This window comes from Ambystoma mexicanum, chromosome 6p, assembly GCF_040938575.1.
Source record: "Ambystoma mexicanum isolate Mex_15411 chromosome 6p, UKY_AmexF1_1, whole genome shotgun sequence".
NCBI lineage: Eukaryota > Metazoa > Chordata > Amphibia > Caudata > Ambystomatidae > Ambystoma > Ambystoma mexicanum.
The window spans coordinates 1,455,795,573-1,455,809,246 of NC_090935.1; the positions used below are offsets into that span (position 1 = coordinate 1,455,795,573).

A 13,674-nucleotide genomic window follows, 5' to 3' on the forward strand; every position below is an offset into this window, starting at 1 on the left:
CTAAACCCCTTAGGTTCTTCCCTTACCTAAGTCCGGGTCTTAGCCCCCCAGTCAGGCTTTCCCTGAAGCCCCCACGCAAGCTTTCCCTGAAGCCCCCAGGCAAGCTTTGCCTAAAGCCCACAGGCAAGCTTTCCCTCAAGCCCCCAGGGAAGCTTTACACAATTGTTGCCACAATGTTCTCGGATGGTTTACCGTTTACCCTAATTTACGGGCATCCCTCAGTCAGGTTCATGTTTGCCTCCACACCGTATCAAAGACTTTCGACAGTACAAGGGGATTGGCTTGACCCTCGTATGACCACTTTGGCACCTCACGCCGGCCTCCCCTAAGGCCTCTTGGTATTTGTAGTTTCTATAACAACCGGAGACTTTTGACAATGCACAGGATTTAACAAAACCTCCTGCAGGACTACTTCGATTCCCTTATTGAACACATTCTCCTTGTTCTGGAGCGGGGCACCATTTAGAGTCCTTCGAATGAGTGCCCACGTGACGCTGTACCACTCCAACTCTGATGCCAATTTTAACCACACAAGACCTTCGTACTTTAGTCTTCTTTCTTCATACAATGTTGCTCTTCATAACCTTGAGTCCAACACAGTCCGGTCTATTATCAGCACTTTCCGACTCACCGGCTGTGCTGAACTCTGCTGGCGTCTCTTGCCTCTGGAGTCCAGGACTGTACCTCAATGGCAACCACTTCTCCCTGCCCTGGCTATCAGTAAGGGAGGGTCACATGTACCGCCGACATCCTTCGCACCATTCGCCAGCTGCTATTCCCAGTCTTACGTTTCCTTTTTCAGAGGCTCCATGGGTCTGGGTTGTAAAGGGCAAGGGCAACTCCCACCTTGTCGTTCGTTCAGGTCTCGCCGGCTTTTTCTCCTCCATTGGAACTGCCGTCCTGGAATAGCTGAATCCTCATGTGTTTGGCCTTGATCCAAGTGTGCTTTCGTGCTTGCCTTTTATCCCTGTGAGGAGAGGGAAGGGAAGTCAGGTGTGTGCAATTATCAGCAATTGCCTGACTTGTTGTTGGGACTTGTCAGATATTCGGTTCTGGTGTTAGTCCATTGTCTTTCATGGTAATTTTTCTTTAAGAAAGTGTTTGTGTCAAGAAAGGTGCCGGGAAGAGCTTCAAGATAAGCTACTGGGTTGGATGGGGAAAAGGCGTCATAAGGAATGGGGTAGCGCGTCTCACTCTTGCGCGTCTCACTCTTTGGTGTCCCACTTCCACTGCCTGAAGACCCCTCATCCAGGTGATCCACCCGCACTGGGCCACACACAGGAACTGGATCCAATAGCCTAGGGCGTGTCCTGGCCACCTGCATGACAGATCCCAGAGGGACTAGCGAGTGAGACACCTTCAAGTTTCGTACAGCCCCCATATACATAAAAAAAGTTGAGTTTTTTCGATGAGAAATGTTCATTAAAAAACAACCTGGCCGCAAGAGAACATGGAATGTCTGCTCTGCTGTTTCTTTGGCATGCTGTTAGTTTAAAAGTTTGATTTTCTGCTGCTTGAGGTGCAGGATGGCGTTAGGTATTTGTGTCGGTGCTCCATCATTTTGGGTTTTATGCTCGTTAGGTTCCAGTCTGGGTTTTCCTGGTTGCTAACAAGTGCCTTCTGAGAGTTAAGGTCTTGAAAAAGAACACTGGCCAGGAAAAGTGCTGTGGGGCATTTTACAACAGAGGGTGGTGCTTTTAATACCAGGAATGGCACATGAGGGAGTCTCAGACACTGACGTTCACCAACATCCCACTCCCGTCGCCCCCCACCCCCGCCAACTGGGTTATGACACTAACTCTGTCACAGTGGGCAGTGAAATGATACATGACAACATGCCCCATTCTATGTGGGTGATGCTACTCTCGTCCCAGTTTTAACTTTGCATTCTGTGACTTGTACCCCCAGATTCCCCCATTATTTGTATTTATTTTATATTTTTATTTATTGAGTTTTATATAGCGCTTTTAACCAAGCGCTTTACAGAGAATAAGCAATACATAACATAAGCAATGTGAGTCCATTTTTAGAATCATGTAGCAAAGAACAATATGTAGAACAATTTACAAAGAAAGTCAGTAATACAAACTTGCGCAGTGTGGGACGGTGTTCAGAATCAGCAACAGTCAGGCAGGTGACTGAAGTAGGTGTGTTTTTAGAGAAGAGCGGAATGAGGAGTAGGAAGTAATGGAGCGGAGAGAGGGGGGGGAGAAGGTTCTAGTGAAGAGGAGCAAGAAGTTGGAAGGATCAGAAACGGAATTGTGCGCAAGGGGCGTGCTGTACAGTAAGTCGGAAGGGATCAGCAGAGCGGCGAGAACGAGAGGGAAAATAGAAGGAGAGGACGGATGCGAGGTATGAGGGGGCAAGTCCGTAGAGAGATTTGAAGTCAAGACAGAGGAAGTTGTACTTGAGTTGAGAGCGAAAGGAGAGCCATCCCAGTGAGGTAAGGGATGAGGACATAGAGTCCTGATGGGAAAGAAGAAAGAGAGAGCGGATGGAAGAATGGTAGATTGATTTAAGAGGGGATAGTCGTGAGGAAGGAATGCCAAAGAAGTGAACAGAGCAATAGAAAAGACAAGAGAAGATTAAGGAAGATATTATAAGTTTAGTGGCGTGGAAAGTACAGAAGGGATGAATTTTGCGTAATTTTGTATAGATGGAAGCGACAGGGCGGGAAGAAAGAGATGTGGTGAGCGAAGGAGAGATTAGTGTCAAAGTGGAGACCAAGATTGCACGCAGAGGGGGAGATAGGAGGAAAGAGAATGGACGAAGGAGGACATTGTAAACATAATTATAAACCCAGCACCACAAATCCCAGAATGCAGAGTTAAAGCCAGGGTAGGGCTGGCATCTCTCAAAAGTAACAGGGCATTTTGGCATGTATCAGTCGGTCAAAATGCACAGAGACAGCTCAGGCACTAGCTGTGTCATGTCATGCTCAGCTTGCGCAGATGACCCAACATCCTACCTACACACACCTACACACACACACCTGAGCCTAGTTAGGCCCTTCCCAGGATTGCAACCACACACAATCAAACAAATGAAATTACTTAACTTTACACACTAACCCATCCACCAGCCCAATGACAGATTTAGGCACACAGGGTGACGTTTCTCTAACTACAGCTCAGCAGCGGGTTTTCCTGTGGTCCGGCTACAAGGAAGAAGCCACCTGTGGAGCCATAAACCGGCCACTGTAAATCTGTAGCATTAGACACTGAAATCTGTAGGCAATTGGACTACATAAAAAACAGGTGCCTAGCGCCTAAAGTGGTAGGGTTTGCAAGTATAAATTGTGTGTAGGCCATGGGAAAGGTAGTTATCACACTGTTTCTCAGTCAACCAATACATGTGTTTCAAGGTTATTACTCACTTGGGGAATGATACATGTTTTGGATCACATCAGAGTCCTCTTGGTCTACGTGGCACAAAACTTCTTTTTCCTTTGCTCTCAATGAAAAGACAGTAGTTGCAATAAGAGGACCTGTTGAAAGTCACAGAAATATAGAATTAATCGGGTGACTTTGTGAGAAGAAAAAAGCAAAAACAATATGTGGAATTAGGAGAACCACATGCAGGCCCCATGAAAAAAAATGAGAACATGTATATAATTAAAGAATCAAGAACATGCACAGTCAAAGTGATACAACTTATAAAGTCAATGCCTTGTCACAGAAGTCACAAGAATTACTCTGAGTCACAAGGACAATGCAAGGGTTTTTATCAGCATCTTTGTGGGCCCTATGGCTGCCCTCACTCTGTCTAATGTCGAAGATCCTCCCTATCGCAGGTGCTCATAACCCCTGGTTAGTGCTACTGAAGGTGGACCCCTACTGTCTGAAACTGAATTATACTGAACTGGCCATTGTCCAGATGTAGCACTTTGGGGGAAACCATGGAGCACCAGTGGATATCTTGAGTATTCGTCCATTAATACTAAGAGGAGCCCCCCCCCCTTGGGAAATGTCCAAAAGTCTGCATTGACGACTTCCCATGGCTTATTGCTCAATGGATCAGAGCATGGTCGGGCCGGGGGTTCTCTGGGCCCCTCACTTGGCATGCAAGATATGCCTGAACCTTCTCCTCCACCAGGCCTTCAATGCCTGGAAACCATACCTTATCTTGGATCAGGGCCTCTGTCTTTACTATGCCCTGGTGTCCTATGTGGGCCAGCTTGACTGCCCTCATCCTCAGGGACTGGGGTAGCGCTAATCGACAGTCTTGAAGCAGTGGTTTTCTGGGGGTCAGTGGTAGATACTTGAACACATTCATCAGAGCTAACTTTTGGTTTACAGTTGTGATGCCTGTTTTCATCTAGTATGTTTTTCCAGTGCCTGATCCTGTGAGCCGGTATACCCAGCTGTAGTATTGGATCTTTCTGAGTTGCCATCTTTATTTCTTACATCACCGCCAGACCCGTAATGAGGACCACTGTTCTTCTGTAGTTTTCCTTGTAGCTTTACAACTCGCCTGTTATACTCCCCTGCCAGGACTCTTTATGCAATTCCAACTGCGTGGTGTACTCTCCTGCCAGGACTTCTTATGTGTTTCAATTGCCTGGTATCTATCTCCTGCCAGGACTTCATGCGCGTTTCATAGTTCCTCTATATCACCAAAACTGTGTATACCATGGTGCACTCGGTAAATCTTTCTGCACTAATATTTGCTCATACTTTTCCCCACACTTGCATCTCATGCATTTGTATCTCATTGGGCCTTGACTTTGTATTTTGCCTTTTCTGCATTCAAACAAACTTCATATTGGGTTTGATTCTGTACTTGGCCTTTTCTGCATTCAAATAAACTTCTTGCACTTTCTCTGTCAGTAATCTCAAAACATTCAAAGTGCATTGGCATGGTTGCTGGAACGACCTAGGGTCCTACTTGCTTCGGGACGACTCACTGGTTCTCTCCAGCGTCTCCATTCCTTCTCGCGCTTCAGCGGCATGGCTCTGCTGCTCGCTTCCCACTCTGAATGCTACAGATGTCCTTCTGGCTTCCTTCGCAGCTCTGTGGTCACACGCCTGCTTCCGTTCAGGCCCTGATCTGGAAAATGCTGTTTTGACAAGCTGCTGAGCGCCTAGGAACTCTCGTGCGGCTCCCAGGTCTCCACGCCACTACTTGCTCCCGCTATGCATTTCTCGTTCTGCTTCTATAGACTCCTACGGTCTGCCACACCGGTACGTGTCTACTGCATTATAGTACCTTCTCAAAGGAGTCAATATCTTCTGCATTGCCACACTGTCATGATGCCTACCCCCGGGCATCAGGACCAAGCCCATCAGCTCCGGAAACAGGCATCCAGATACCTTTTAAAACCCCAACAGCCCCGGCTGGAGGCCGTTTGGGTTCAGACCTGGCGCCTTAGGCGCCAGGCTCATCATGGAAATCAGTCCTGGCGCCATAGGCGCCAGGCTCATAGACTTTACTTACCTGATGCAGACCATGCTGCTAGTGAGTCCGAACCAACGTGAGGCCAGGATGGGACTATTTTTCTACAGTGACATTTTTTACTCGGGCGTGGTTCTAGGGAACTTCTTACCTGGAACTACTTTGGAGGCTATTTAAACCACACCCGAACAACAGCACACGCTTCGCGTTATTCTGCATCGACCGTGCCGGCAGTCTGCATCCAGTCTTCTGCCACGCCCGCCTCGAACCTGGAGCTCCTAAAACCAAGAGGAAAGAAAAGGACAAGATTAGAAAACAAACTATTTCGAATTCCTCACCTGATTTCAGATCCATCTCGCCTCCGGACCTGGAAGGAACATCATTTCTGTACGCGTAGCATCTCCAGCTACAGCGCCGCGCCATACTCACCAGTCCTCGCAGCATCTTTCGATTCGGCGCTGCCTCCATCATTTCTTCGCCGAACTCCGGCACCTGAGGGACAAAAGAAAACAACAAGGTGATCCGAGAAAACCAACAAATAAAACACTTATCATCATAGACTTACCGGATTACCATCGTAGGCATTATTCTATAACTCTCCACATCTTCATGTGCCGCATCTGCAAAGGGAGAGAAAACAACACGTTAAACACCGGCAACATTTACCGGACGGCGTCGGGTAATACAGACTCTTACCTGAGCGCCACCAACTGCCACGAGGCGTATCTTCTCACAATCTTAGTTGCAAGACAAGGAAGGAAGGGGGGACAAGAGTGAATCATCAGACATATTGAACTCCATGAACTTGATACTTACCAAACCTTGCCAGGAATCTCAGAGTCAATACTCTCCGGAAACCTCCCACACCTTCAAACCAGTGAAGTAACTGGCATCAATGCACCCCTGCAATCCACGCAGGATGGAGAGCTCATCATTTAAAAACATAAGGTGAGGTTCCTAAAAGGGGATATCGGAGGTGACAAGAAGGAAGAACGAGAACAGTGGGAGGGGGCTATCACTCATATCCATGGGTGGCTAAATCCCTTCCTCCACTTGCAGGAGAATACTTCTACGGATCAAGCAGACGACATTAGGCGGGCCAGAGTAGACAGTCATCTCGGCACTACGCATCACGTTGGTGGAGACCGCAGCTGTCCGGGTTCGATCGACGCCCCTGTGGGAACCAGGTGAGCGTAACACACACTCAGTAGTGCGCTTGCCATCTTTAAAATGTCCCGTGCACAGATCATTCGGAAAAACAATTAAACTGCAAGTTGTGCTTCTTGCTCTTGATACCTTAAACAAACTCCTTCATCTTCCTTGTCTCAGTACTTGGGTGATTCTAGGAGTTGGAGAGCATGAGTGTCATTGGACACATGGAGTTTAAACAGTCCTTCTTAGTGATTTTCTCTAAAGGTACTTCAGAAGCAAAACGTGTTGGGCTGGAGCTTTGTGCGTTTAGGTCATAGGCAGGGATTTGGCCAAAGGGATATTGAGAAAAGGTTTCTTTAGTCCCTCTAAAAGGGAGAACCAATACCTGACAATATGCCATTAAGGCTTTGGGCATTATAGGGTTTTCTTCATTGAAAAAAAGCTTTGGGTATTAAAGGGTCTTCCTCAAGGGGGGTGGGGGGTGGGAGGGGAAGGGGAATACTGCATCTCATCCAATGAAGCTATGACATCCCCACGGTAGTGGTCTCCTCCCATGTGATTCTCCCTCCTTTAGCTGCCCAGAGTGTCAGGATCAGGTAGCAGCTGCCGTCCCCTGGCCACAAGGGAGGAGGTCACTGCCAGAGAATCCATGAGGACTTCATTGGATTCATCACAGTAGATGGATTTTATCTCAATAGAAAGGAGAGATTCACGGTGCGCGCACCATATTAATGTTAAGAATGGATGTGATCATGTTACAATGTTGCAGTTTTGCATGCATCTAGGATAGTTAATTGAGGTTTGTTAAAGGTAACATTTAGTGGTAATTTCTGTCTAGTGTGATCCATTTTAGATTTGAATACATGTAGCAACATAATGAAGATTGTGTGAACATAATATGGGAGCACAATTAGCGCTATGAGATTCAAAGCTCAGAGCTTCATACAAAGTGGAAAAGGGCTCTTGAATGGGAAACCCATTATGAGGGGATGCAGTAGTTTCAAACAGATGAACATAAAAATAAACATGCACACATTCTTGTTCAGAAAATGGGTTAGTCAGGGCGGGGCAGGGGAAGGTGACAGCAGCAACAACATGGGAGTGACTATTCGAAGCTGAAATAGAATGAAAAGCAAGGGCCCAGGGTTTGGGCGTGGACATTTTTGAGCAAGTGGCTGAAGAAGCATCGCCACCTGGCAGTGTCAATCTGAGGTTATTGGCTAAAATTGTAAAAAGGGTGTCTTGAAGTGAATATGACTGCAGGCCTATGAGAAGGTCAAACAGATTAGCAAGGAAAAGAGTATAATGGGAGGAGGCCAGATGGATTGAATTGGTGGTCTCATAATGAAAGGGCGCGAGAGGACACCAAGAATAAATATCTAGGGTGTCAGAGTGTTTGGAAAAACAAGTTAGTGCCCGATGAAAGGAGCCTTTTGTTAACTCTCTATAGCCTCATAAAATGTCCATACATACACCATGTGTGTCAGATTTAACGTTGCAGGTCTGTGACCAAGTGGAATCCTACATTAGGGTTGTGTGTCTTGCAGAAAGAAACCAAAGAAGAGAGTTGGGCTTGTATTTGCAATGTCATGAAAATTGTATGTCTAAGGGGGTGGTGCCACAGTGATGGCAGCCAAAGAGATTGTGGGGATTAGATTTCCTTGTATTGAGCCAACCCATTTGTATTTTGGGTGAAGACTTTGTAAGGGAACACGAGAGAGATAGGAGAGTGTGTTAACTGTTCTGGAAATGTATATATACTTGATTGGTTCTGTGGTTCAGAGAGACTCAGGTTAGTTCAGTCTCCAAGGAGTTGTCTAGCCTCTCCCACAGCAACCAATGTGAAATTAACTTGGTTTAATGACAAAGTGCAATCACATCTTGAGAGGTGGGCAATTTTAGAGCGCAGAGATCCGAGGTCAGTCCTTACAAGTTCCACGAGAGGAAAGGTTCCTCTCTTCCCCTATATTTCTTCTGCTCTTTCACTGTGTCCGGTACGCCTGGAAAAAAGGTCAAACAATGTTCCACTGTTTCAAAGGGCTCTCCCCTGGTGTCCCTTTCTTTAAACAATATTTCACTTCACAGTTTCAAGGGGGACAAATTCTCCCTTGAGTTTATCCACCCATTATGCTTCCACAATTTTAAGGAAAATAACTCTTTCCCTTTTTTCCTTCTGTTTTTCACCATCAAATATATTAATACAGTACAAGGATATTCCACAGTACAAGGTTTACTCTCCTGCCAGGATATCAGAGTTCTGTTTCGTGGCTGCAGGTCCCAGATAGACACAATGCTTGCTTTATTCTCCTGCCAGGGCTTTATATCCTTTCATGGGTGCGAGACCCAGACTCACTGTTTGCCTGGTTCACTATCATGCCAGGTTTTTTCCAATCTCCATTCACTATTTCTCTCATCCACGTCATAATGCTTTTCCAGTATTGGTCACTGGCCCTTTCTCTGCAAAGTTGGTATTGGTATCCACTCTTCTTTTCAAATATTGGGTCCCTAACCCTTTCTTCACACTGTTCGTATTCTCATCAACCTCGCTCTTCAAGTATTTGGTCATCAACCCTTTCTGTATTTGTATCATAATCTCTTTCCAAGATGTTGGTCACAGACCCTTTCTTAATACTATTCCTATTTGTAATAGTTCCTCCAATTACTTCAATTGGGCTTTCTTGCATTGTTAATGAAATGCGACACTCTGCAGGCTTACCGGGCAGCTCTGCTGTTCCTCACGTCCTTCCGTCCTTTTCTCCTTCGGTTTGTTGACTGGGGTGCATCCCGCTTTATCCTCCTTTTCTTCTGGTGGCTCCAGCTGCCTTTAGCGATAAAGCCTTGAGCTTCTCTTGACCCAGGCTCTCTGTATGCCGTTCTCATCAGCCTCTGTTTTGCCTTCCATAGTGTGCTCACCTCCGGCATTCCATCCAGTGTCAGCACAAGCTGTGTTTCGCTATACTGTCTGTCTCTCACTTGTATTCTGTTCAGCTGCGTGTGTTTTAAACCTCCCGGCATTAGTTAACACTTTCCAAAGACTGGAACGCAGCGTTTGCTTACGCTTCTGGTCATCCTCATTGTTTCATCCCTCTTTCTCGCCTCAGTTCTTAAAGGGTGAGGGAGGTAAATAAGGTTGTTGGTGAAGAAAACTTGGGAATTCTTCATCTACATCACAATAACCCATACAGCCATGTTTCAAGGGCACATGGGTGTCACCAAGAATAACATCTGAAGGTTTATTTAGATGTATTGTTTTCCAGCCTCCCTAGAGTTCATATTCCCCTACATGGTCCTCCCACAGATAGCCACCCCCAGGGTCAGAGTCATGTAGCTTCTGCATTTCCCTGGCCACGTAAGAGACGCTTCGCTCTAGAGAATCAGTGACAATATCGCTAGATTCATCACCCAAGACAGGAATTTTTTTTGTGTTTCTTAATTCTAGTTTGAAATCTGTATTTATTGTATAGGAATTGTGATTATCATTCCATTTATTTTATCTACTTTGAAAGGTTTGGGGCGCTTTGAAAGACAATTTACTTGATGTGTAAGTGCCTTACAAATGCACAATAAATAAAATATGTAAACCATGTGCACTGATTAATAACAAATAAAGTCTGGTATCTCCTCTCTGTACTCCAGAAGGTACAACAGGGGAGGGCAAACTAACTAGGGGGGAATCCCAATGGACCCTAAAGTTCCAGACCAGGGTTCGAGCGTCACCAGGTCAGGAACAGTAAGTCGTAGAGGGAGCACAAGCACACAGCGGCCTATGAAGATTATGGGTAGTATGGCTTCAAAATCCCACTACTCCTAGGACCTCTGGGAACAAGGCCAAATATAAAATCAGGACACAGGAACATGTACTTGGTGCGGTTTGCACCAGGTTTGGCCCAAAAACAAAAGGTGCAGAGGAGAGTTAGGATGTTAGGTTTGGCTAACAGTGTTTTGGGACACAGAGTGGAGCGACTCAAACCCACAACCCAGCAAGGATCCAGACAAGGAAGACCCAGACATCTGGAGTGATGACTCAATAGGCAAAAATCTCAGCAGCAACCTAAACAGTGACAGGAGCATGGAAAACCCAGCAAGGGTCACAGATCAGGCCAGCTAGCAAGGGAACAGTCCCATGACAGAGGCAACAGCTAAAGGCAGCCCACGGTGTTCCATGACAGAGCATCAGCAAGCCACTCGGGTTTCCATGCAAAAGAAGACTAAATATCCCATCATTTAGTCACTTGGGCCAGAAGGGAATTACTCAGGATACAGCAACTGCAGGCAAGGAAGTATCCAGCAATGACAGCTAGTCCAAACAGCTGTGTCAGCAAGGATCAAATAAAGATCCCTTGGCAGGATTCCATCAGCAAGTAGGAGCAGGATGCACAGCACACATTAGCCACGGCCCAGTCAATATAGCTAAACCAAGATCCGCAGCAGCAGACCATCTCCTTGAGCTCTTTGAGTAAGGAGCAGGAATGGATAGGAGAAATGCAGTGTCTCCCATCCCAATGATAACACATTTAGTCAGAGGCTGGACTAAGCCAGCCCTCCAATCACACACTGGAATGCACGCTCATGTTTTGACAACCAAGCAATCAGGCTTGTCCTAAAAGCTGCAAAACCGACGGGCACAATCGCACTGGATATACACTGGGAAGCTGGAGGACTTTAAACCAGTCTACACCAGTTTATAAGACTACTGACGATGACTTTGTGGGTTAAAATTTAAGCCACATCTGCAGAACAGCCATTTTACCCACACAGACAGGAATGCCAAAAGCAAATGGCCAAGAACAGAGCTTAAAAAACAAAAAAGGATACAAATGGCTACCATATAGGTGCATTGGAATTTTAACGGGTTAAAAGTGGCTACAGCGAACGGCCACCAGGGGGCGCAGAGACTGCCATGTACTCTGCGTGAGCTCCGCCGCAACCGCCCCAAAAGATGGACTGAGCCCCCACTTTTTGGACCCCCCCACCGGAGAAAAAGCGTGAGGCAGCAGTAGGAATACCTCGCCCAACGCTGGGAAAAACTCAGAGCGAAAACGGACCCGGGATCCCGACGAACTCCGTGTTCTAAGCCGCGGCCGCCCGACCGGCGAGAAAGCAAAACTAAACACGTGCACTGAAGGGCCTTCCCGGGCCACGAACTCGCAACAGAACCTACGCGGCCACGGAGGACCACGACCCTGAGCAGATATCGGACATACAGCATCGGATAACGGCTTCAGACCCACTCCTCGCCCCCCAAGGACCCCCCCGCTACCCCGGATCCCGATGGTCGAGAAAACCCGAGCCTCCGGAAAAGGGCGACACAACGGCGCTGAAACACCTAGCGCCGACCAACAGACCACCCAACGATCCACCCAGGAACCGAAACGGGGAGGCCCCCCATCAGAGACGCCCTCAACCCCAGCATGCGACCCAACTGATACTATAACACGCGCGTGGTATCTCCAACCCTGAGACTACTACGGAGCACACCATCCTGGTGAAACAGAAACCACATCAAACGGATGGCAAGGCCCCTGGACACAGGGCGTGTGCCTCCTCCAACCACAATCGCCAGGCTCGCTCTCCTCGCCACCATCCTTGCAGTTCACCTCGAGAGCCCGAAACCCGCTGTGGCAACCGTCACGCCACCGGAAGGTACCACCCCATGCACCCTGCAACGGCCCACTACAGAGGGTAAGGCCCCCAAAACCGGGGCGTGTGCCTCCTCTGCCTGTCGCTTTGCAGGAATCCCAACATCACCATCGAAGACCCGCATGGACTTTAAACATAAGCTCCAGCACTTCGTCTACGCTCCCACCCTTCCCGCCTTAACTGAACCAGCAATGGCGGACAACATCACTATGGGAAATGAACTCGCAGCGGCAACGAAAGGAGACATTGCTGCCCTTTTGGGCGAAATAAAGAACCTGAGCACCAACATAGGAGGCAAAATAGACAGGATCACCCAAAGACTCGACAGCATGGAAGACAGGCTGGAAGGGGTCGAAAATAACCAGACCTCAATCGACACACTGGAGATACAACTTGGACAGAGAATGGCGGACCTGGAACGGAAAGAAGACGAGTTTAGACTCAAACTGGACGATTTGGAAAATAGAGAAAGAAGGAACAACATACGCATCTTTGGCATTCCTGAAAAGGAAGGGGAAACTGAGGCGGACCTCAAGGAAACACTCCACAACATTATTAAACTCCTCACGGCGGATGATGAAGTGGATGAACCCGTAACGGAACGAATACACAGGGCAGGAGGCCCTACAGGTGGCCCACGTTCGGTTCTTGCCCGATTCCACCGCTTCAGAGATAAAGCCAGGATCCTCGAGAAGGCCAGAAGGAGCGACAAGATCACTTTAGGCGGAGTACGAATCTCAATTTACCAGGATCTTTCCTCCCTGACTCTCGCTCTCAGGAGGATGTGTGGCCCACTCACGAAGATGCTCAAAGAAAAGAATATTCGATACAGGTGGGGCTACCCCTTCTCACTTTCATTCGAATACGACGGAACCAGATTCAGGCTGAGATCCGAGAAAGAAATACAAGCATGCATATCTAACCTCCTTGACACTCGGGGAGAGGAGGCTGGCCGGGGAGAATCACACGGAGAAGGACGAGAGTGGCGGATCCAGGGCCCCAGGAGAAAAAGAGTAAAGGGGTCGCGAAAGTTCCAGAGAGGCAATATCTCCCCAGAAGCAGATAACTGAATCCGAACGATACTGGTAAGACAGTTCCAATTACATATGCGAACGATGCACTGAGGCGATACGAACACGCATATTTTCCCTGACTCGAATGACTAAAATTAGGGGGGAACCATGGAGGGGCTCACTCCGGACAATAATGACTTCTTTGGTTAGGGGGCGTGAAGTAACGGCCCCCCGAGGTGGTCCGACGCCGACCTGGAGCAACACGCCGGGTTAGATCGGACACCTTTAATTAGGAATGGGGATGGGAGGGAGGGAGGTGGGGGGAAAGGCCAGAGGGCCGAGGAGGGTCAAGGCAGCGAGAATAGTGCATCAAAACAAGCATGGCAGCAAGCAGCCCACGAGAGCGATGTGTTACCAAATACGCACGATGAGACTGTTTCCTATGAGAAAGAGCAATGATAATAGACACTAACAC

General features: G+C 47.7%; 1 protein-coding gene across 2 annotated transcripts in view; it reads right to left on the reverse strand.

The window, feature by feature from the left end:
- LOC138510524 (zinc finger protein 765-like) overlaps window positions 1-13,674 on the reverse strand; it is a 294,020-nt gene that overhangs the window by 168,185 nt on the left and 112,161 nt on the right. For both annotated transcript variants that reach the window (XM_069626240.1, XM_069626239.1), the window contains exon 3: window positions 3,377-3,487. In XM_069626240.1, the coding sequence (XP_069482341.1) occupies window positions 3,377-3,487 (111 nt within the window). The remainder of the gene's footprint in view (window positions 1-3,376; window positions 3,488-13,674) is intronic.